A 21,700-nucleotide genomic window follows, 5' to 3' on the forward strand; every position below is an offset into this window, starting at 1 on the left:
CAGAAATTCTGTCTCACTTTCTACTTCAATTAGGTTGGACCTGTAAAGACCAGCTGAGCTTTATACCCCTGAGAAGGAGAGGGGAATTTCACTTAAATAATAATTTTTTTTAAGGTTGTGATTTGTAAGAGGTTTCCCAGACTCTCTTAACCTGTAGAGTTGCCTCTGCAAATTCACAGCCAATAAATGCATTCAGGTGATTTATGCTTGACCTTTTTAAGCACTTCATGTTTTCTGTCCCCAGGTGTGGGTGGATGCTGGCACACAGATATTTTTCTCTTATGCCATCTGCTTGGGGTGCCTGACAGCCCTGGGAAGCTACAACAACTACAACAACAACTGCTACAGGTAATTCCTTCCACGCTTTTGTTCTGCATCTGTTGTCAGTGAGGGAAGTGTCCACACACCCAGCTTCACTCGGAATTGCTTCCATTTTCCTTTAGCTGTTTGCATGAATATTCATAAGCATTTTGTAGAACAGAGATCTATAAGGTTCCTTATAACTGCCTCAGAGCAACACATCCCCAAAATGTGGTGTTTTCATCCCTTTTGATCATATCAGACCCTTTTGCAGCCACGAGCCCCTCGGTACACACTGGCATACACAATTGCATGGGAAAATACAGAATTCCATACGTGTATAACTGCACATGGGTGTGTCATTTGATCTGCTTTAAAAAAAATCCCACTCAAAAACTGTTATTAAAACTCACCTAAGTTGGGTCTCCACTCTGAGTGTCACCTTACCCCAGAGTTTGCAGGCCCAGAGCAGAGGGAATGGGCAGCATTTCGTGGCTTATCTCTGTAGAAATCCGTGAGACAATTGGTAATGACTTCAGTAGGTTTTAATCTTTCCTGAATCAATGTCAAAAGGATATGACTCTCACAAAGTCCTCATTCCATGTTACTGGCATGGGCAGGAATACCAGCAATACTTTTTTCTTCTGGCATCAGTGATTATTGAATTCGTTTTCCCACAATTCCTACCAGGCAGTAAAGGACAGTTTGTATTGAGTCCATTATGGTCTCCAGACGGAGAATTAAAACTTCACTTTTCTGTAAAGGAAATAATAGAGTCCAAAAGCAAAAGAGCCCCAAACACACCACCCCTTAAAGCCCTGAAAGTGTAAGTATTTAAATTCTAAATTACAGTGTTGCTTGGAGAGTTTTAGGAAATGCCTCCTTCTTTCCATGTTTACTCTTCTGTCAGAGAAACACCAACCTATAGGAGTGTTCAGACACAGAGGGGGGGTTGGAAGGGAATTGGAATCCTGGGAACCACAGAGACAGGGATGTATCCACCAGCTGAATGTCTGCAAAGCCATCCAGCCACAGTTAAAGGCATTTTAACATCTAAACATGCAAAGTAACTTAGCAGTGACAAAGTTGCTCTTTGCTTTGGCTTTGACAGCCAAAATTCCAAATGTTTTGCTGCAGAAAGTGGAGTAAATCCCCTAAAACCCTCAGAGCTGATAAACAATAACGATGCCCCTACAGAGCAGCTGGCAATGAATGTTTTCCCCAATTAGCACAATTGATGCTTTAACAAAAGCACCACTCCTTTCCTCTCTTATTTAAACTTATTTTTATTTCTTTCTAGTTACATCCCATCTAGAACCTATTGTGTCACTACCTCAAGGACTACAGTGATCTTTTTCCTAGGTTTTCTTTTGTGACTTGTTACAAAAAGCAGGAGTTTTGATGTGTGAGCAGAGCTGATGGAATTTTCCTTCCTTCCCTCTGACCCCTACAGCCCAGGATTGTAAAGCACAGCTCCAGGTCTCCTCTAAACTCCTGACCAAGATGCTGCAATGGAACACCTTTTACTGAATCCAAACTTCACAACTCCCTCTCCCAAAATATTTCCCAAATGAGAAATAGATTTTTAATGTGTCCTGACATAGGATTTTTAAGAAATCTGAGGGAAGGAGTAGGACAGCAGTTAAGTGCAGAGCACAACTGAGTTGAGCAGGGCAAGACGTACGAAACAGCTATGCTGTGAAAAGCAGAATTAAATTTATATTCTACTTACTACTTTAAAAAAAATCAGAATCAAGATATGGGTTTTCCTCCTGCAATCCCTGCAGTTCATTGTCTGATCATAATATTGATTTTTTCCCCTCTGTTTTCCTACATTTTTTTCCTAGGGGAAAGTTGCTGTGGAAAATAATGACATGAGGTATTTTAGTGCAAAATGAGAAATCTAAACTGCATGGGGGTCTTGTGAATTAAAGATTCAAACCTGATTTAGTTCATTACCATTGTAATTGAATTGTGAGCAAGTCACTTCGCATCTTTGAATAGGAAATTAGTTCTTATTGTCCTTACTTAACTTTCATTGTAACACATAAATACAGATCCTCCCTGGATTTACCACAGTTTATATTAAAAGTAACTCTTGTGAAAAGATGAAAGTAATGGCAGTGCCATCACCAGGCAGTGTTTCCCCCTTATAAATAAGAGAAAGATGTACTGAGGTTTCCTCTAATTTTTATCAAGCTCAGAATGCTTTTTAGTTTCTATAGTTTTTATTCTGTTAGTAATAAATTTTGATATAATTTCCCCGTGCTGAGTTTGCTGCCTGTCTGAAAACTTCTCTCAACATTTTAGCAGATTTGTGGGGGGTTGAAAAATTGGTTTTGAGGCTCAAACCACAACACTAATCCATTCAGAGCTTCTTAAGGGCTGGTTTAACTTCAGGCCACCTCAGCAGACAGAAGAGGGAAATGTTCTTGTTCCTGCTTCATGTCCTCTGGGTTTACAGAGCTGATCCAGCTCCCCACGAGGGATTTCACACACTATCAACACATGGACAGAACTTTAAAGTGTGTCCTTTATCAAAGCTTCTAGTCTGGGAGGAAAAGAGGAGTGTGAATTTGTCCTGAGTGGATCCATAAAGGCAAGGAAGGGACCGGAGTGACGCAAAGGGCTCCGTGTGCTCAGAGGAGCTCCTTAAGGAAGGCAGCAGGAATTTTCAGCAGTGTCCTGGAGGGAGAGGAGAAGTGATGCATGTCTTGAATTATTCAGGTGATTGGCAAGAATTTAATTTGGAAGAATGTGACGTTTTCATAAAAATTTGGAGTTTTCCTTTCATTTGAAATCAGTTTGGCCTTCATTCGGGCTCTGATGCCTTTCTACCAAGGGTGCTCATAAAAAATTCCAGTGATTCTTGGGCATTTGTGTTTTAAAGTTTATGTGTTTCACAACCAACAGATCCAGACTCCCCCGCTCAATTTTCCTTCTCAAAGTAGCAAAAAAAGACTAAACTGCAGGTTACACACATCTGTCTACTGGGAAAAAAACCAAAGAGTTGAGGGTTTTGTGGAATTCCTGCAAAGACAAAGGAAGGATGGAAATTAAAATTGGAGATTATAGGACTGGAAACACTGGTGGGTTCCCAGAGAACCTGCATTTGGTCTGTGACTGGGGGGATGAAAATGATTCAGCTGTAGTTCTGTTACATGATAAGAACAGGTACTGGAGGTGATGAAAATGCCCTTAGGTTGCCCTTTGCCCATTCTCTTGGAGAAATCTGTACCTACCCTCTGGATATTTTGGACCAAGGTGCTGTGGGTTTTAGGACTTCCCTGAGAGTGGAGGAATGGCTGTGTTCAGTGGGATAGTCCAGCTCAAACCATTTGGACGTTCCTTCAAGAGTGAGCAGCAGACACAGACAGGGGCTCTGAAGGTGCACAGGAGTGATGTGTCTCCACCTCCAGCCTTTATCTCCTTTTCAGGAACCAGCAGTCTCAAATGTCCTGTGCCATCATTCAGCAGCAAAAAAAAAAATAAAAAATCTTGTTGTTTGGACTGCATTTGAAGCCTGGGAATTATCTAAAATAAATCTTATCTGCAGAAAGCAGGCTGTGCCAAGTGGAAGCATCACATGGCTGGTGAACAGCCAGCTCCATCCCACTGAAGTAGTATCTCTTTTTCCCCCCAGAAGTTTAAAAAATCCATCTTTCTGACCTCTCTTATCGACAGGTTTTCATCACACTGAGTTTTAATTTCTCAGCACTGAACTCACCAGTTTCTGAGGTGAGAGAAGCTGCAGTGAGAATCCCTCCAGAGCTTAACTCAGAGCTGAAATACACTGAGAAGGTCAGGAAGGTGGTGTTTTGCTTTGTTTTATTTCTCTGTAAAGCACAAAGGACTCTGTGCTCCTGGTTCCCTCCTTTTAGATTCTATTTGATTGTTACTTTGCTTTAAAACATCCAAAGCCTATAAATGACCTGGCTGGGAATAACTGCAGGATGCAATTTCATATGAAAATGTTAGAATTCTGACTATTTTCAGAAAGTATTTTATGGAACCTATTTACCCTTGACAATAAACAGGATTAGAGGGAGTTCAAGCAAGAAATAAGTGTGAACATCACAGGGCTTGTCCGTGTCTGAGTATTAATCCACAAATTTTTCATTCCTGGCACATTTTAGTAATTTGTAGATGATGTGACAAATAATTTTTTTTTTTTTTTTACTATGAAATGGTTATGAAAACATAAAACCTTCTCAAATTAACTGTAGCTAAAGTGATGAGAGAGAGCCCTTTGGCCATGGTTGAACTGATCTCTCACTTTGCAGCACAGAAATGTCAGGCTGTTCCCCTGCCAAGTCTGATGTTTAGGTGAGTCTGAACTGGTATCAGGAAGAGCTTTGGAGAGATGTGGGGCAGTGTGGGCTTGTCAGTGAAGGAACAAGATGCTGGAACTGGTCACCTCACTTCATAAACTCATGAGATGAAGTTACAGGATAAAAATACGAAACCAGCCACAAAAAACAGAGAGATAAGCAAAGGAGTTTTGCAGGAAGATATGCCAAGACTTAAAGTATGAATTGCCTCTGATTCTCAAAAAGTCCCAACAAGTCTGTGACAAAGATGTGAACCCTTATTGAAGCTGTGAATTTTATAGAGTCCTTTCTTCCAACTGATAGCTTGTGCAAAAACTTGCTTCAGAGCCATAGTGGGATGAGAATAAACCAGACTAAGGGATAGGCTTGAGGCAGCTACAGGCTTGTCTTGTGTTTCAGTGGTTTAGGATCCTAACTTACTTTCAGACATTTGGGTTAGATCATTACTTTCTCAAGTACACAGCTCTCTCTCATGGTAAATAGTCTTAACAGACTGACTGTCATGATAAATCATTGTTGCCCCCTCATCCCTCATGCCTGGAGAGCCATCTGAGTGCAGGAGGAACGATATTTCACTGAGCTCTGGGGAAGGTCAGGCTTTTCTGCAAGAATATCTTCCCTTTTTTTTTTTTTTTAAGTGATTTACTTCTGTGATGTTTCCATTCTGGGGAAAGAAATACTTCTTCACCTTGGCCTTGTCATTGTCACAGTTTGATATGTAGGATATGTTTGTCTGAGAGGTCCCTACACGGTCTTGGCCTTTGTTGGGCACTTTTTCAGGCATACACAGATTTCCTAGGCTATCTACAATTCTTTTCATACCCACAGTTTCTTAAAAAAGGTTATGAACCATACTGGAGTTGTATTTTGTATGGATATATATTGCCAATATAACTGGAGTAGAAGGAGCTAAGATCTGACCATAGGATTTTTTTTCCCAGGAAGAAAACGATAACACCTTTATATAATTTATAAATGAGTTCATGTCCTCTGGAATATATTATTGCAACTATTCTGGAGTTCTTTATGTCATTCTTGCAATAGTTTTACGTATTTTCTAAAGATTCTATTGGAAAAGAGCAAATAGGTTTGCAATTCCATCAGTTAAAACACAGCCAGGGTTTTATGATGGTGTCCTTCTGCACGTGTTTATTCCTGGCTGGTTGCTCCCAGTCATAATATGAGTTGGGAGCTTACTCTTAATGAGGAATCTACTGTTCATTCCTGCAGCCTGGTGTTCTGTTAGTCCTGTGGCTCAGTGTTTGAAGGGAAACCCCTGCTCTGGAGATCAACAGCAGTGTTTTTTATTTATATTTTCAGAGACTGCATCATGCTCTGCTGCTTGAACAGTGGCACAAGTTTTGTTGCTGGTTTTGCTATCTTTTCAGTTCTTGGATTTATGGCTTATGAACAAGGCGTGCCCATTGCAGAAGTTGCAGAATCAGGTAAGTTCCAAAACCAGTTTTCTGAGTTAACAAAAAATGCTCAGAGGTTGTAGTCAAAGTTCTTAGTCTGTGCCATGGCTTGTGGATAAGATGACTCATTAGAATAATTGCTGTAAGAAGACTTCTTAACTATTCTTTCGGTCAGATATTTATGTGTGAAAAATATTAATGTGAAAAAATATTATAGTACCAAATTCATAAAGTCAAAGAGCCACTGTTAAACAAACCTACTCCAGCTGATTATTTAGCAGCAATACATTGCTCAGTTGTGTTACATCCTCCTCCTCATCTGCATTCTGTTTTCTTTCAATGTGTTACATCCTCCTCCTCATCTGCATTCTGTTTTCTTTCAATGAGACAGACTGAAATCCACAGATATTTTTTCATTCTGAAAACAAAAAATTAGAAAGGATATATAAGGAAAAAAACCTGTGGCTATGAAGGTAATGAGAAAACAGCTTTTAGGAGAAGCCTTTGGAAGTACTCTGAGGTCTTGCTTGATGTATACAATGCAAATACAGATTTCCAGCAGTCAGGTTGCCAACACCCTCTCCTGATGTCAGTAAACTTGTCCCTGATGAACATACACCGAGTCACTCTGTTCGTTAAGCATAAAAGTTTTAGTTTTGAGTCCAGAAGGGCTCAAAGGCCCAGCTCTACAAGAAATCAACCATCTACATTCATTATTGGACTTGGACATCCAGTGGAATTAAGTGCTCTTTATCATATTTGTGGGTGTAACATCTTTAAACATCAGTTAAAATTCAGCAAAAGAAAAAGAAGAGGGTGCTGCCCAAAAAGAAAAACAATGTAATGCTGAGCTGTTGAGGAGAAGAAATGACTCTCATGGAGTTAGACCAAATTAGCAGGCAAACTGCAGAACAATTAGAGCTTCACTAATACTCTCGTGGAAAATACTTCTCTTTCACTGAAGCACTCAAGACAACTGGCTTATAGTGTTTTAGAAACTGCACAGAAAAAAAGGTTATAAGACAGCAGTAACTCTGGAATTTATAGGAGTTTTTAACTACTGTGTTAAATGAAAAAGCAGTAGTGTGTTAACAGGACTTCAGTGAAGTTATTGCAGCAGGAACACCAGGGTGCTCCTTTATCAGCCTGTGATACTGCCTTGGTACCCTGCTTTAAAGGCTGGCTGACTTCATTGAAAGCAGTTGAAAAATGAGCAGAGGTAAATAAAAATAAGAACAAGAGAAGATGAACCAGGTGAGATGATATCTTAGCAGATCTGAGAAGTTCACAATGCTGTTGTAAAAATGTTCTATTTTGAAGATTTCTGGAAATATGCAGCCCATGAATTGATGTTACACACCACCAGCAGCACTCAAAAGCATAGAGCAGAATAGGAATCAGCCTGTAGATATTTGCCTTGCACAGGCATGGCTCCCAAAATTCAGCTCCTCCCATTGACTGTATTCCTGCACAAGTTGTCAGATACAGTCCTGTCTTAGGAAAAAATCCAGATTCCAGGATATGTTAATAAGTTCTGTAAGGCAATCACAGGACCACAGGCTATTAATTCGGGGAGGTTGGTACTGCTGAACATCCACCCAAAAAAGGAGAACACAAAGTCTTAACAGAAGTTCACCTTCAAACATCTGTGCAGGATACAGGCAGAGTCTTCATCACTGATTTGACTCATCACCAAATGTTCAGACTCTGAGAGATAAAAAGTTTGTCAAGGTTCTCAGTCTTGTATTTGTCCCCTCTCATCTGCCATAAAATAAGAATTGAGTTGTGGTGGGTTGGCCCTCAGCAGCAGCTGAGCATCCACATGGCTGTTCACTCCCTCACCCTCCCCAGTGGGATGGGGAAGGGAACAGGAAGAGAAAATGGGAGAAAACTGGTGCATTCAGACACAGTAGTTTAGTAAGTGGTGCTATGGAAAGCCTGGTCAGCGATAGCCCCAGTGTTGGTGTCAGTAAAGCTGTGCCACCCTCAGCACTGCACATGTTGCTCTGGAGGAACTGAACTCCAGCCCAGCCACACCCACACATAAGAATAAACCATTTCCTTTCTTCTCTTCTTTTTCAGGACCAGGACTTGCATTTATAGCTTACCCTAAAGCTGTTACTATGATGCCTCTTTCTCCACTGTGGGCAGCTCTGTTCTTCATGATGCTCATATTCCTTGGATTAGATAGTCAGGTATGGAAAAAATGCTATTTAAATGTTCTGTCAAATTCCCTGGAATGTGGGTATCAGCACCCTGGGTGTAAACATTATCTAACCTGATTTAAAACCCAACACTAACTTAACTCTTCCTTCGAGCGCTTTAATTCAAGTTCCTATTTTAAATCTCAGTTATGTGATGCTGGAGATTTCTTCATGATTAACTATGATGGCTGGTTCAGCTTCTCTCCGGCTTTCATTATTAACATGGAAATCAGTTTGAACTTAAACAGGGGTAATTAAAATTCACAGTTCAGTAAAATACCAGTGTGTCTTCTTTCCCCGTTTTTAAAGAATTTTGCAATGAATTTTGAAACTGAAGATCAGATAGTGATAATGTAATTTTCTATGGTTTATTTTTACTTCAAGATACCATAGCAAGAAATGTGTAGTCATATCCTGAAACAAAGAGGCAGCATAGAATTTGTCCTTCCTGTGTGACCATAAAAAATGCAAAAGCTGCTTGAAGAAAAATGTAAAGTGGTTGGAATTTTCAGCATGCAGCTCAGCTCTTGGTATGACTGGGTTCAGAGAGTTTATCATTATATACTGCAGAATAAAGCTCACCAGTTCTTATTTTGCCTGACATTTCCAATCACTAAACTTAATGTTTTAGTAACTGCTCTTTTTCCTGATCTCACAGCTTTTTAAAAGTCTTTTTTTTAAATTCAATTCTTGAATTCTGCTCTTGAATGTTCCAAAGAAACAGGCTTTATATTGTCTACTTTTGGACATTAGTTTTGGTTCCTACTTTAGAAACCTTGCTCCAAAGCCCTGGCTCAGAAGCTCAGGCCTCTTGCTTTCTGCTGATGTTTAAAGGCAGTTGAGAGTGTTCCTGCCCTCTTTATTAGAAGTACCTGGACTGGGCACTCAGCAGCTTTGTGGAACTTCTTTCTTCTGGTAAAGGGAGAGAACTTCTCAAAAAACCTGTTCCTTTAGCAGTGCTCGAAGGTGCATGGCACTCTGTGTCACTCCTTGGAGTGGCAAAGATGCAGGATGCTTAGAGTGACGTGATGTTGCAATCCCAAGAGTGGTTTGTACATGATTTAATTCCTATTTGTCTCAGTTTAATGGTACTGAAGTGTTTTGCTAATGAGGATGAGTTACGAGGAAGACCAAGCTCCTCCCTCTAAGCAATTGTAAATCCGAAATTAAAAGGCTCCAATTGAGGAAGTAGGGAGATAGAAAAGACAACAGCCCTTTATTAAAGGATATATGTGTATGGGCAGAAGAACAAAAGAACACAAAAACAACTAAACAATAATTCTGCACCCAAAGTTCCCTCCAAAAAAACCCAACTTTCCTCCTTCTGGAGCGATTCTAATCACAAACAGCAAGGGGTTGATTCACTTAGTTTTTTAGAGTAAGTAAACCTATGACACTATTTAAGCCACATTTGGAAAATTTAGTTTTTATTTAAGCCATCTGCTACAGGGCAAATGCATTCTGAGGTAACACTAGTGCATTCAACTGTTTGGATTCGATGAGGGACTGAAAATTCATCACTTTGGAGTTTTTCTTCTGAAAAGTTTTTCTTCTGTGTTTGAGCTTCTACCTATTGAGTGTCCTCAGGGATAACCCACTCCCTATGATGAGAACAGAGAAGGATATTTGAAGGGTTTGGTAGCAAATCCAAATCTCAGCAGCAGAGGAGACGCAGATTTCATTTGTACTTTCCTGCCCTTCGTTGCAGTTTGTGTGTGTGGAAAGCATCGTGACAGCTGTGGTGGACATGTACCCAAAGGTGTTTCGAAGGGGCTACAGGAGAGAACTGCTCATCCTTGGCCTCTCCATCGTGTCGTATTTCCTTGGCCTAATAATGTTAACTGAGGTAAGAGGTGCGTTGGTGCAGAGAGCAGGAAATGGGGTTCTGTTTGTAATCGCGACAGATTGAAAGGAAGAACATTTGCCACAGACAAATTTCCCTGCCAGAAAAAAACCTACAAAATCCTTGAGAGACTGTTCTCAGCTACTGTGTAACATCTGAAATGTAAAAGGTCTCCTCGGTTTTCCAGTTGAGCTTAGGAAATATTTTAATTAAAAATACATAGGAAATTCCATCTGCTTTGCACCAGCCAACCAAACATAGTGGCCACGGTTTCTGCTGACTTACTTTGCGCAGAAACAACTACATCTGGGATGAAAAGACCAATAATGGAGTTGAAGTAAAGTGAAAAGAGAAAATAAAAGCATCTTTGGTTTTTCTATCACTAGGCCAGGTCAATCAATGCAGCGCATCTCTGAGTTGAAATTGTTTTGTTAAGAGGGGAGGGGGGGAAAGGAATTTTTTTTTCCCAAACAAACCAGGGTGTTTGCTTGGGGATGTTCTGAACCAAGAATTCCAAGGGTGTCAGTCGATCCCATCAGCTCACAGTGTCTGCCAATGCTGTGTTTGCAAGCCAGGCAGTGAGAGATTCTCTGGCACCTGGTAGGAGTTCAGCACTTGTTTTTATCAACAGCTTCCACCTCCCTCACTTTCCCTTCCCAGGACAGGAAGGAGAGGGGCAGGATCAACACTCTCATCTGCCCATATTTCTCCTGGCTGGGCCACTAAGGCCTTCCTGTATCCGGCAGGGCAAAGGACCGAGTTCCTTCCATGCCTGAGGAGCTGCAGGATGCAGTGCCCGAGGCAGCCTGGCTGTACTGACTGTGCAGGGCCACCCCGTGTCTCTGTGGTGCAGTGATTGCAGCAACCAGCTCATCCAGGGACACTGAAATTCCCTCCACAGAGATCCAGGGGCCTCTGACCATGTGCTTTTCTGACTGCTTTGTTACCGAAAATGAGCACATTTCACCCAAAAGGGATGTTTGGTGATTTTAAGCACGTTAGTCTGCTGTCCTCAGTACACAAGCCCTTACAACTAAGAGAATAAATGAACTAAACAAAATATATTTGGTTTAGATGCACTTTTAAGGAAAGGAAAACAAAGATGGGGGAGAAAGTGGAGACTAGGACAACATAAAATGTCATTTTAGTGACAGGTCTTGCCAGACTAATCAGATGTCCCTGTATGATGCTCTGTATGAAGCAAATGCAGTTGAAGAGAAGCTTTAAATGCTTATATACTTTATATTTACCTGTAATCCTTCTTACCCTCATTAAGATAAATTGTCTTTGCTATGTAAAATGGGAAATCTTGAAATAAATCCCTCCCCCAATGCAAGTGTTGAGCACAGCACTGAAAGACATATTAATGAGATATACAGGTTAAAAGAAATATAAGCATGAAGAATGAAGAAGATGCAAGTTCTCCAAACTGACAGGAATATTCTTGGAAGAGTTTTGTGGAGTTGTTATCCTTATATTGTACTGTCTTGGTTGATCTCTAAGTTTGCAGTTTGCTCGAATGTTTACTGAGCCTCACCATGAGCACTTTGCAGTAGAGAATCAGTTTTCTTCACTTGCAGAAAATTGTCCAAGATGCAATGGATCCCACGAGCTCCCCAAATAGCAGTACATTCCTACTGAAGGGCTGATCTCAAGCCCCTATTTCTTTTACACGGCTCTCTGTGGAGGGAAGTCTTAGAATTCTTTTCTGTGGAAATGCTCTTTGTGAATCTCCTCCTCGTTATTTCAATATAGAATTTATATGCTATAAAAGATGAAGTATCTCTCACAGAAAGTAGTGCAATTTAATTAATATAATTTTAATAGTCAGGTTGGACACAAGACCCTGCATCTTCATGTGCAGCACCAGTGGATCTCTGCAGCTCGATGCAATAACAAATGAAATTAAAAGCAGGGAGGTGGGAGAGCATTTAGAAACAAGACAAATGTAGTTCACTCCAGATTTACTGCCCTAAAGCAGGTGCACAGTAAAAAAAAAAAAACCCAAACACAAAAAAAACAAAAAAGCTTTCACAATAAAAAATCACTGAGAAATGAATATTCTTTGTTCAAGAAGTAACCAACTTGAGCAGGAAGGTTGCCAGGGAACCCACAGATTGACTGTGGAACTGAAGATATTTGCTACGAAATGTTCCTGCTGGTGCCAACACAATATTTTTTTCCCTTTCCTCTTTTTGTCTTCCAGGGTGGGATGTATGTCTTCCAGCTGTTTGACTCCTATGCAGCCAGTGGCATGTGCCTTCTCTTTGTTGCCATATTTGAATGTGTCTGCATAGGCTGGGTGTATGGTGAGTGCCTGAAAACTCCTGCCATCTTCACTTTTCCTTAGACGTTTTCTATTTGTGTAAAAGCAAAGTGGAAGCCTTGTACCCTTATGGAGTGGGGCCCTCCACATTCCCATGCCCTGCCAAAAGTCAGGAATGGCTTTTTTTCCACTCTAAATAAACAAGGGAGTGGAATAGATGTTTATTTTTTTTCCCCCTTGGTCCCAGTCAGGACTGACCTCCACCTTCACCGTGGAAGTCCTTTGCTGCCTTAGAGAGTAGGGGTGGTTATAAGCCTTTTTCTCTCAGGAATGGTCTCTGCAGGGTGTGTTCCCCCTCCAATTTACAGCCCTCATGGATAAACCCAGGGAAGGTGGACATTAACACAGAAGGGACACAGTGGTGGCCTGAGCTCTGCTGCTTCTGTCTCCAGCAAAGTCCAGGGAAAAACCCTGCAATGCTGGGAATGCTCAGGGCACACAAAGGAAGGACAATTTCACTTGGTAAAACATCATAGGAACTGCAGATCACACGTGTGCCCAGCTATCCAGGGATTCACCTACAAGCTTGTAGCATATAAATATATGTGTATAATGCTCTTTAACTGGGGATGCTCAGACTGTTCCTGACAAGAAGCCCTTTCTGTTTGACATCTCACCCACTCCTTCCCGCTGTTCATGTTGGTCACACACAGGTGTGGGCAGCTGCACGAAGCAGATGGCAGGGAGGTGTATCAGAGAAAGGCAGCAGCTTCAGTCCTCACAGCTCTGTGTGTGGTTTTCTCCTCACTGTTTGAAAATACTGGCTGTACCACCTCTTAGAATACGTTCTACATCTGTTTTTCTGTTGTTTTTTTTTTCTTTTTGGGGGGCAGGCAGCAATCGCTTTTATGAGAACATTGAAGATATGATTGGGTACAAACCCCTGTCATTGATTAAATGGTGCTGGATGGTCCTAACTCCAGGTATTTGTGCAGTAAGTACAGAATATCTGAACGATTTGTTTTAGACATAAAGAGGGGGTTTTGTACATGTTTTTATAATTTTGTTGCTGGTAATAATTGAGAAAAAGTGCCTATTGATTTGTAGCATATATTTCAAATTAAAAACACTCTGTAGGTTCTCTAAAAATGGTTAAATGTTCTGTGAATAGTGAGAAACCTTAGCATGCCCATTCATAGGGAAAGAAATAATTCCAGAACCCTAAACAAATATTTACCAGTATAGCAGAGGTGTTTTTCCCTGCATGGTTAGGACACCTCGAGTACTAGCACATAGCTTGAGCTTCTCCAGACTTGTGCTGGTTCCTTTGCTGCTCCAGCCTCCTTTCTCCTCTCTCTCTGGGTAAATAGACATTTTTCAAAGGAGACAGGACATTTTTATTTCTAGCAAAAGTAGAAGAGGCCCAAAGCACGTCCCATGTGCATGAAGAAGGGGAGGGAACTTGCCATAGCAGAAGTTGGTAGTACTGGTGCCAGCAGTGGTGATCTGTGGCTGCATAACAGGGCAAAGTCACAAATGCAGCATGATCAAATTGTCCATAAACTTGATCCTGAAAGCTTTCAGTTCTCCAATACACAAATGATAAGCAACTGCAAAACCATAGGTGCTGCAGCACCTGGAGATCCAGGTTCCCTTGGGCTCTGCCAGTTTATTTGCAAACTCAGGACAATTTCTGACTCACTGTCACCAGCTCTGAAATGAACTTTTATCCCACTGTCTCCTTTAACCACTTTGGAGAAAAGTGCATGGTAGCATTTTTATATTTCATAAATATAAATGGTCCAAACTGCTTGATTTGACACCTGTCAAATTGAGATGGATCTCTTGGAGCTTTTGGGAGGATGAAAGCCTTGGCCTTGCAGAACCGCAGAGGCACACGGTGGATCAAGGCAACTTTGAAAATTTTGGCTTTCCTTTTTCATCATGACAGGTTAGAGAGAACACAGCTTGTGTTACTTAATCACAGCTGGTTCATGGTAGCAAAGCCTAATCTTTCCTGCCCAGGTACTCTTTGCCATCAAAGTGCAGGACTTATTGTCATCAAGAGATAAATAGGATTTAAACTTGAAACGTTGTTCATTCCTGTGGGAGCTACTGAGATATGTTGCTTAAGCTGTACATAAAAGGAGATATTGCTGGTGGGTTTTTTTCTCTGAGTGAAGAGTTTTGCCTCCTCAGGGAGCCTGGCCTTGCCCAAACACTCAGTCGCTATCTTGTTATGCAGGTAGGGTTTTCTCAAATACCACTAATAGTGTCTCTGCTTGTTTCAGGGAATCTTCATCTTTTTCCTGGTGAAATACAAGCCTCTGAAATACAACAATGTGTATATATACCCTGACTGGGGCTATGGCATAGGGTGGATGATGGCACTCTCTTCCATGGTCTGTATCCCTTTGTGGATCTGCATTAAGCTGTGGAAGACAGAAGGCACTGTCATGGAGGTGAGATGTATTTTCAGATTAACTATGCTGAAGAAAGAATGGAAGGAATGTGTGAATCCTCACGTGTGTGAGACCAGGAACCATTTAATCCAAGCAGCAATGCCACATCCCTGTTACAGTGGGCAGCCTGAGTTAGCCCTCTCAGTCAGTGCTGGAAAGAGGGATCTGAACTTACTCTATTTTCTTCTGAATTCCTGGGATTTTTTTTGCCTTCACTGACTTGAGCCTGTGGTAAACTAACCAAAACTACAGCTTTACGGTGCTCTGTTTCAGCTCAGTTTGTAGCTTAAAATGTCTGTAACATCAGCTAAATGCATCAGGAAGGTTTGTACCAGCCGTTGCCTCAGCTCAGCTGTCTTCTTTCCACGGTTTTGGTAACTAATGCTTGTGGTGCCAGGATTTTCCTCCAGGAGTGGGTAGCAAACACTCACGTGTGTTTCCTGGACAGTTTTCCTGGTTACAGTTCCCTGAGTGAGAAATACAGGCAAACAGAAATATTCAGTGCAGTTTACTGACAGTTGGTATCAGGTCAGCTCAGGTTTAGGCTGAGGTTAAGATTATTAAAAGTGTTATCTTTAAACTTGAAAGGCTTTTCATTTCTGTGGGAGCTCCAAAGAAAAATAGTGAAGATGGCAACAATGGAAGAAAAGAGAATATAAACTTTATTCAGCCATTTGGGATTTCTCATATTGCAGAAAAGCCTAATTATATCCATATTGCAATGACTCCATTTAGCTGATTAAACATGGCCTGGAGACTGCCTGGGAAATTTTTACTGTGAATATACAAACAGAAAAACAGTTTTCCATAATACAGTTTTCTTAACATATCAAAAAAGAAGTTTTCACAAATCTAAACATGAAATATTTCCTTTATGCATCACCCTCACATATCTCTGCAAGTAAACAGTCTTTAAGCTGTGTAAATCTACAGCACTGCAGGCAGGTCATTATCTTCTATATACAAGGATGACAAGAGGATTTTTTAGTCACAGTTGGAATCTTCTTGGGAAGCCAACTTCCTACAACATCTCTGCTCCCCAAGCTGTGAGCTCATGGATGTTATTGCTAGAAAAGGGAAAGCTCTTAGATGAACGTGGATATTTTTCTTTGTTCTTAGATGAACATGGATATTTTTCTTTGTTCTTAGATGAACATGGATATTTTGCTTTGTTCCTTAGCTTAACATTTGGATGTCTCTTGTTTAGTTACTTTTTCCAGTGTACATCCTACTACAACACAAGAAGTAAAACCTGCTCGTTGAACAGGGGTTGTGTTGAGTTTCTTCATGGAAGGGGTTGTTGCTCTAAATCAGCATAAAACCTCAGTTTGACTTTAGATTTGCCTTCATTCTCTGTAACCTTTGGCCTGGAGTGATTTGTCCAGAACTGTTCAACGTGCAAGTCTGTGACTAGAACAGGGAAAGAGCAGCAGACATTCAAGAGAAAGGGCTTCTATAATCAATCTGTTGAGGAGATGAGTGTCTGTGACCAAGAAAAATGCACTGATTTCCATTTTCTCTAATTCTCTAGAAATTCAGGAAGTTGGTTACACCCAGCTCAGACCTGAAAATGCGGGGGAAGCTTGGAGGAGGAGCCTACATTGCAGCAATAAATGACTGCGATGCCAAACTGAAAGGAGATGGCACCATTTCAACCATCACAGAAAAGGAGACACATTTCTAAAAGAACTATCTTTTTTTTTTGGTTGTTTTATTTTTTTTGTATAAATAAATAAATAAATTCACTTAATTATAGAGGCTGGCTTGATTTGCACAAAATTTTATTAACCAGTTAATTTTAAAGTGAAAATTGTATACTTGTTTAAAAGTGATTTTTTTAAAATTATAAGTAATGATTATGTAAAAGAAAAAGAAATAGTGTTATATGGTCTGTTAGTGATGACTTCTTGTAATATGGTGATTTCAGTAAATGTTCTTTTTTAGAAGTTAGAGGGACCTGTATAATGTGCTGTAAAACTTTTCTACTTTGATTTCTGGCAGGTGTTAATGTTGTATAGATCTCTGACTTCTAACCTGTAAGCATTTCAGACCATTTCAGCTTTTCGTGTATGTATATAAAGGGAACCAGACTGTCCTGTTATTTGTTTCAGAAGAAATGATGAGGGGATGGGGCTGACTTGGAGCTGCTGTTGCATCTCTCTTGTCTGTGTGTGGGCAGGACTCAGCTCCCAGCTGAGGGCAGTGGCTTTGTCCCCTGGCTCCCTGTGATCCAACCCCTGCCCAGGCTAATCTTGAGTCCTCCTTGTAACAAGGCTTCTTCTTTAGGGTGAGTTTTGTGACCCTGACAGCACCTCAGCTGTTCCTGTCGCCTTCCCTCCACCTCCCGTTGGCTTCAACAGGTCAAAAATGTGTGACCCACTTCTGAGTCACTGTTTTTCTGGAGATTGGATAGAGTTTATTTCTGAAGGGCTCCGAATTTTGCTGCTCCTATAGGCTAATGGTCTCTAAGAGGATGTGCACTATTTCAGGAAACACCCCAAACTTTTTAATTTTGTTTAATATCTGTGTGGCCAGTACTTCATTTTTGGCTGGTACTTACCATCCCCCGGAGTGAAATGTGTTTGTTGGAAATCAAGGTTACTTTATAGACTTGGAGATGTTCTGAGGAAAAAAGAACATGTTTAGAGGTCTGCATATTGTGGCCTCTGCCTCTCACTTTATCTACTTGTCTACCCATTCCCCTCAACAGAAATCAAGGATCCTGCAGTTGCAAAGAGTAGCACTACATAGGTTTTCTCATGGCACATGGTGGGATTGTTTGGGTGTCCTGTGCAGGATCAGGATTTGGACTTGTTGTTCCCTTCCAACTCAGGATATTCTGTGTTTTCTCTTCAAGGTACTTTCTAGATTAGGCACTTATTCTTCTCCCCTGAATGGTATGGAGGCTTGCACTGAAGTCAGAGCAGGAGTCTATCTGGTGGAAGGTTGGAGTGGTGGTTCTTTTACCTCTGACAAGATTTCCAGGAGGTCATTTATATAGGGTGTGGATGAAGGAATTAAGACAGGAATGTTGTGACTCCTCTGTGTCACGAAGTGAGCACTATTGGATTTGTCATATCAGGCCTTTTATTCCATCAGTTGTCTGAATTGACTCCCTCTGATTTAAGACTGATTTTGTATGTGAATCTAATGCCGGGTGGTTGTTCCATGAGGTGTGCAGATGCCCCAGTGTCAAAATCTCTAGACCTTATTTTGTGTTGGCTTTTTTTTTCTGACAATATTGCAAACATTATTATTTGTTTTTGCCAATTTTTCTTGTGCTGTTTTTGTTATTTAATGGTTTTATGAGAAACCTGTGGAGGAACACTGTCCTACACTGCACAGCATTTGGGGGAGAGACAAGCAACAGCCTAAGACAGCCATGAAGAAATGTCATAAAATCTGCTGCATTTCTGCAACTCAAAACCACCAAAGCTCAGATACTAATACCTGGAGCTGTTAGAAACAGAAGTGGTTGCTGGCCTTCTCCCAAGGAAACATTTCCCTAGAAGTCATAAAGTGTATCTAAATGTTGAATGGATAGAACTGTACATGCAAATTAGCATTTCTTTGAGACCTTGCTGGTATCTCTTAAAAAATAATTTTCATAATCTTGCTTTATCTCACGTCACATCATTAAATCTAATAGATCTATTTAATTTTACTTTATCTTATTTGTAGGGGGTTTTCATGTGGCAAGGTGGGAGTCCAAGAGAGAACTTCTCTACCACAATTCTGCTTCAAATACTGTTAAGTCCTGCTTGCCTTTGCACATCTCCATTGTGAGAAGCTTAGGATAGGACATTTGGAAGGAACTCGCCTTTAGGCAGGCACAGACCTACAATCTTGTGCCTTCTGGCCTCCCTCAGAGGGACTCTGCAGCTTGCCATCCAGAGCTAGAGGGTACCACTGAAAATCATAGTCCCATGGGAAAATAATCCTGGAAAAGAAATGCTCCTAGAATTGAAACCACAGATGAGATCCATACAATGAAACAAATGAAAGCTACATATGGTAGCATTGAGAAAATGCCCATTCCAAAAACTAGAAATCTGTGTTTTTAGAAGCCCTAATGAGTCATAAATATTTTTGATTCAGTGTCCCTTCCTGGTTTTTCTCTCCACCCATCAGAGTTGCAGAACAACGGCCCCAAAGCCACACACAGGCTTTGGGGTGGGTCATGTTCCCTCTCAGAGTAAAGGTGAAGATATTTTCTTACTGTTGTAGAATGTGCAAATATAGATGCAACTTAGGTTATGCTTGGCCTTGGTCTCTGTGGTATTCCCTTCAGCAATCAGGACTCATCAGGAACGTTTCCAGCCCCATGTGCCAAGAGGTGCAGCCCCACTGCTCCCCTGACCACTCACGGACACAAAGGGAACCCCCACACAAGTCCAGGTTGCTCTTTGAGTCAGGACAGAGAAACTTGACTCGTGCACTGTAGCTTGTCTGTGTTCTCTGAAGTGCTGTAGTCATCCCAAAATCTCCACTGGAACTATGTACTTTGTCTGGAACATGCTTCCTCTTCTGCTGCTATGAACCATTTCACCCATGGCTTTGTACACATACAGATGGCTCGGTGTGGTCTAAAGCATTTCACAGTGTTACTGATGTGCTGTGCTTGTACATGTGTGTGCTTAATACCTGACTTGTTTAACACTTTACTGATTTTTAAAAAAAAAAAAAATATTTTTCTTTTGTGGGGAGGGATGTGGGAGGGCAAATTTCCTAATAGGATTTGTGTTATGTTTGGGTTTTTTTTTTTGAAACAATATAAGGGGGGAAGGGGGAAATGCAAAAAAGCCCAGATATATCGTTATGGTTTTTTTTATGCAGTAGAAACAATACTGCCTTTTTCTGAAATATCTGCAGTATTATTAAAAATAATAAAATAAAAATGAACAACCACTAAGTTTTATGTAACATTTTACACAAAGAAAGAGTCTGTTTGGTTTTGAAGGGCAGAAGATTTCATCTACTTTCTTGTTTTCAAAAATTAAAGGAAATGGGCAAAACTCATTCTGTGTATTTTAGTTTATATTGCTGTACTTTATATGACACTCCCCTAACGAATTAAATAATCACAACTACCCTTTTAGGGCAGAAAAATATCCCTTGATTCTAAATGGGGAACTGAGAAAAAAGGAAAGATTTAGCAACTTTTTTAAGCTCACCCAGCAAACCTGTGGCTGAAAGAAACCAAAGTCCCCTGATCTCACAACTTCACGTCGCTGTTGTTTAACAGTAATTTAATATTTTAAACTCCTGTTGCCAGGGAAAAGCACAGACCTGCTGCTGCTTTCCTGCTTTCCTCCCCCTACCCCATCCCTCCCCACTTGTGGCTGGTTTTGCTGGGGCCTCTGTGTCACTGGCAGAGTTAAAGCCACGCAGAGAGTGGATGCAGGAACTTCTTGGGAGGAAAGGACAAGCCTGTGATTGGCTTTCAGTGCCTCCAGCTCCCTGCCTGGCCAGACAGATGCCAGATCTGGAGGGAGACACTGTAGGGAGGGGGAGCCTTTCAGCTGCCCCAGACATTACACTGGATTAAAATAACCTCCCCACCGAGGCCTCACTCACAGGCCAATGCTCTGCCCCTTTGATGATCTGTGCTATGATTTGATGTTTTTATACTCTTCTGTACCCCTGGAGCACCTGTGCAGCTTTGGGACCTTCAACGTAAGGATGTGGAGCTGTTGGAGCAAGTCTGGAGGAGGTCACGAAGGTGATGAGAGGGCTGGAGCCCCTCTGCTCTGCAAACAGGCTGGGAGAGCTGGGGGTGCTCACCTGGAGAAGAGAAGGCTCCAGGGGGACCTTAGAGCCCCTTCCAGTGCCTAAAGGATCTCCAAGAGAGCTGGAGAGGGATGTGGGACAAGGAACGGAGGGACAGGACAGGGGGGAATGGCTTCCCACTGCCACAGGGCAGGATTGGATGGGATAGTAAGAAAAAATTCTCCCCTGTGAGGGTGGTGAGGCCCTGGCACAGGTTGCCCAGAGAAGTTGCGGCTGCTCCATCCCTGGAAGTGTCCAAGGCCAGGTTGGAGGGGGCTTGGAGCAACCTGGGCTAGTGGAAGGTGTCCCTGCCCATGGCAGGGGGCTTGGAATAAGATGAGCTTTGATGTCCTTTCCAACCCAAATTTGTCCATGATTCTTTTTTATATCAACTGCCCAGGTACAGGGAAAAATTCTTACTTTAGTACATGACACACTGATGAGAAATTGTGACACTCTGCTCTGAGGCACCCTATATTATAGTTGCAACAGATGAAATTACGTTCTTTTCTTACAGGCTGTTTCTCCTCTTGACTAGCCAAGCATGGCTATAGTAAGGAAAACGTGTTGTGGGTTTTGACAAAGATTTTAATTCCTCTCTGACTGTGCCCACTCCTGGTTCTTGTGCTGTTACACTGCATGATAAACCACAGCCAGGCCCCTGTTTCTCACAAAAATATTACTGTGAGCTGATGGAGAGGGTCCTTGCACAGCGTGATGAGCTCCTGGGCTTTTAAAATGAGGGAGTCCTGGCTACTGTGGTATTTCAATTAAACAAGAAGCATGAAGATAGTCAAGAGTTCCTTGCTATAAATGGTTATTGACAAAATATCAGGGTGTACTTTCTACTTCCATCAGCTGGCTGTTAATCCAGTCCATCAGCCCCCTCTCCATTCTCTGCACTCTGGAAAAGGCACTTCATCTTTTCTTAGATGTTATTGTAAAACATTTTAAGAGCAACACTGAGAGAGCTCTGGTTGATCTCTTTTTATTTAAATGAAAACACCCATTTATCATACTACACAGAGATGACTCATCCCTCTCCTCTTCCCAAAGGGCTCAGAACTGTCTGCAATTAAGGCATGACATGCTCAAAAGGGCAAACAGCAG

At 41.4% G+C, this 21,700-nt stretch overlaps 1 protein-coding gene across 1 annotated transcript; it reads left to right on the top strand.

The window, feature by feature from the left end:
- Positions 1-221: 221 nt before the first annotated feature.
- On the top strand, positions 222-19,840 carry LOC113961565 (sodium- and chloride-dependent GABA transporter 3; the record flags this gene model as incomplete). The annotated part of the gene is made up of 8 exons (XM_027671990.1): positions 222-348; positions 5,952-6,076; positions 8,129-8,241; positions 9,959-10,096; positions 12,300-12,402; positions 13,253-13,353; positions 14,651-14,821; positions 16,353-19,840. Coding segments are annotated over 8 exons (1,031 nt in total), but the record flags the coding sequence as incomplete, so codon positions are not given.
- Positions 19,841-21,700: the final 1,860 nt, after the last annotated feature.

This window comes from Neopelma chrysocephalum, unplaced genomic scaffold (assembly GCF_003984885.1).
Source record: "Neopelma chrysocephalum unplaced genomic scaffold, ASM398488v2 Primary Assembly neopelma1_97276, whole genome shotgun sequence".
In the NCBI taxonomy this organism is placed as follows: Eukaryota; Metazoa; Chordata; class Aves; order Passeriformes; family Pipridae; genus Neopelma; species Neopelma chrysocephalum.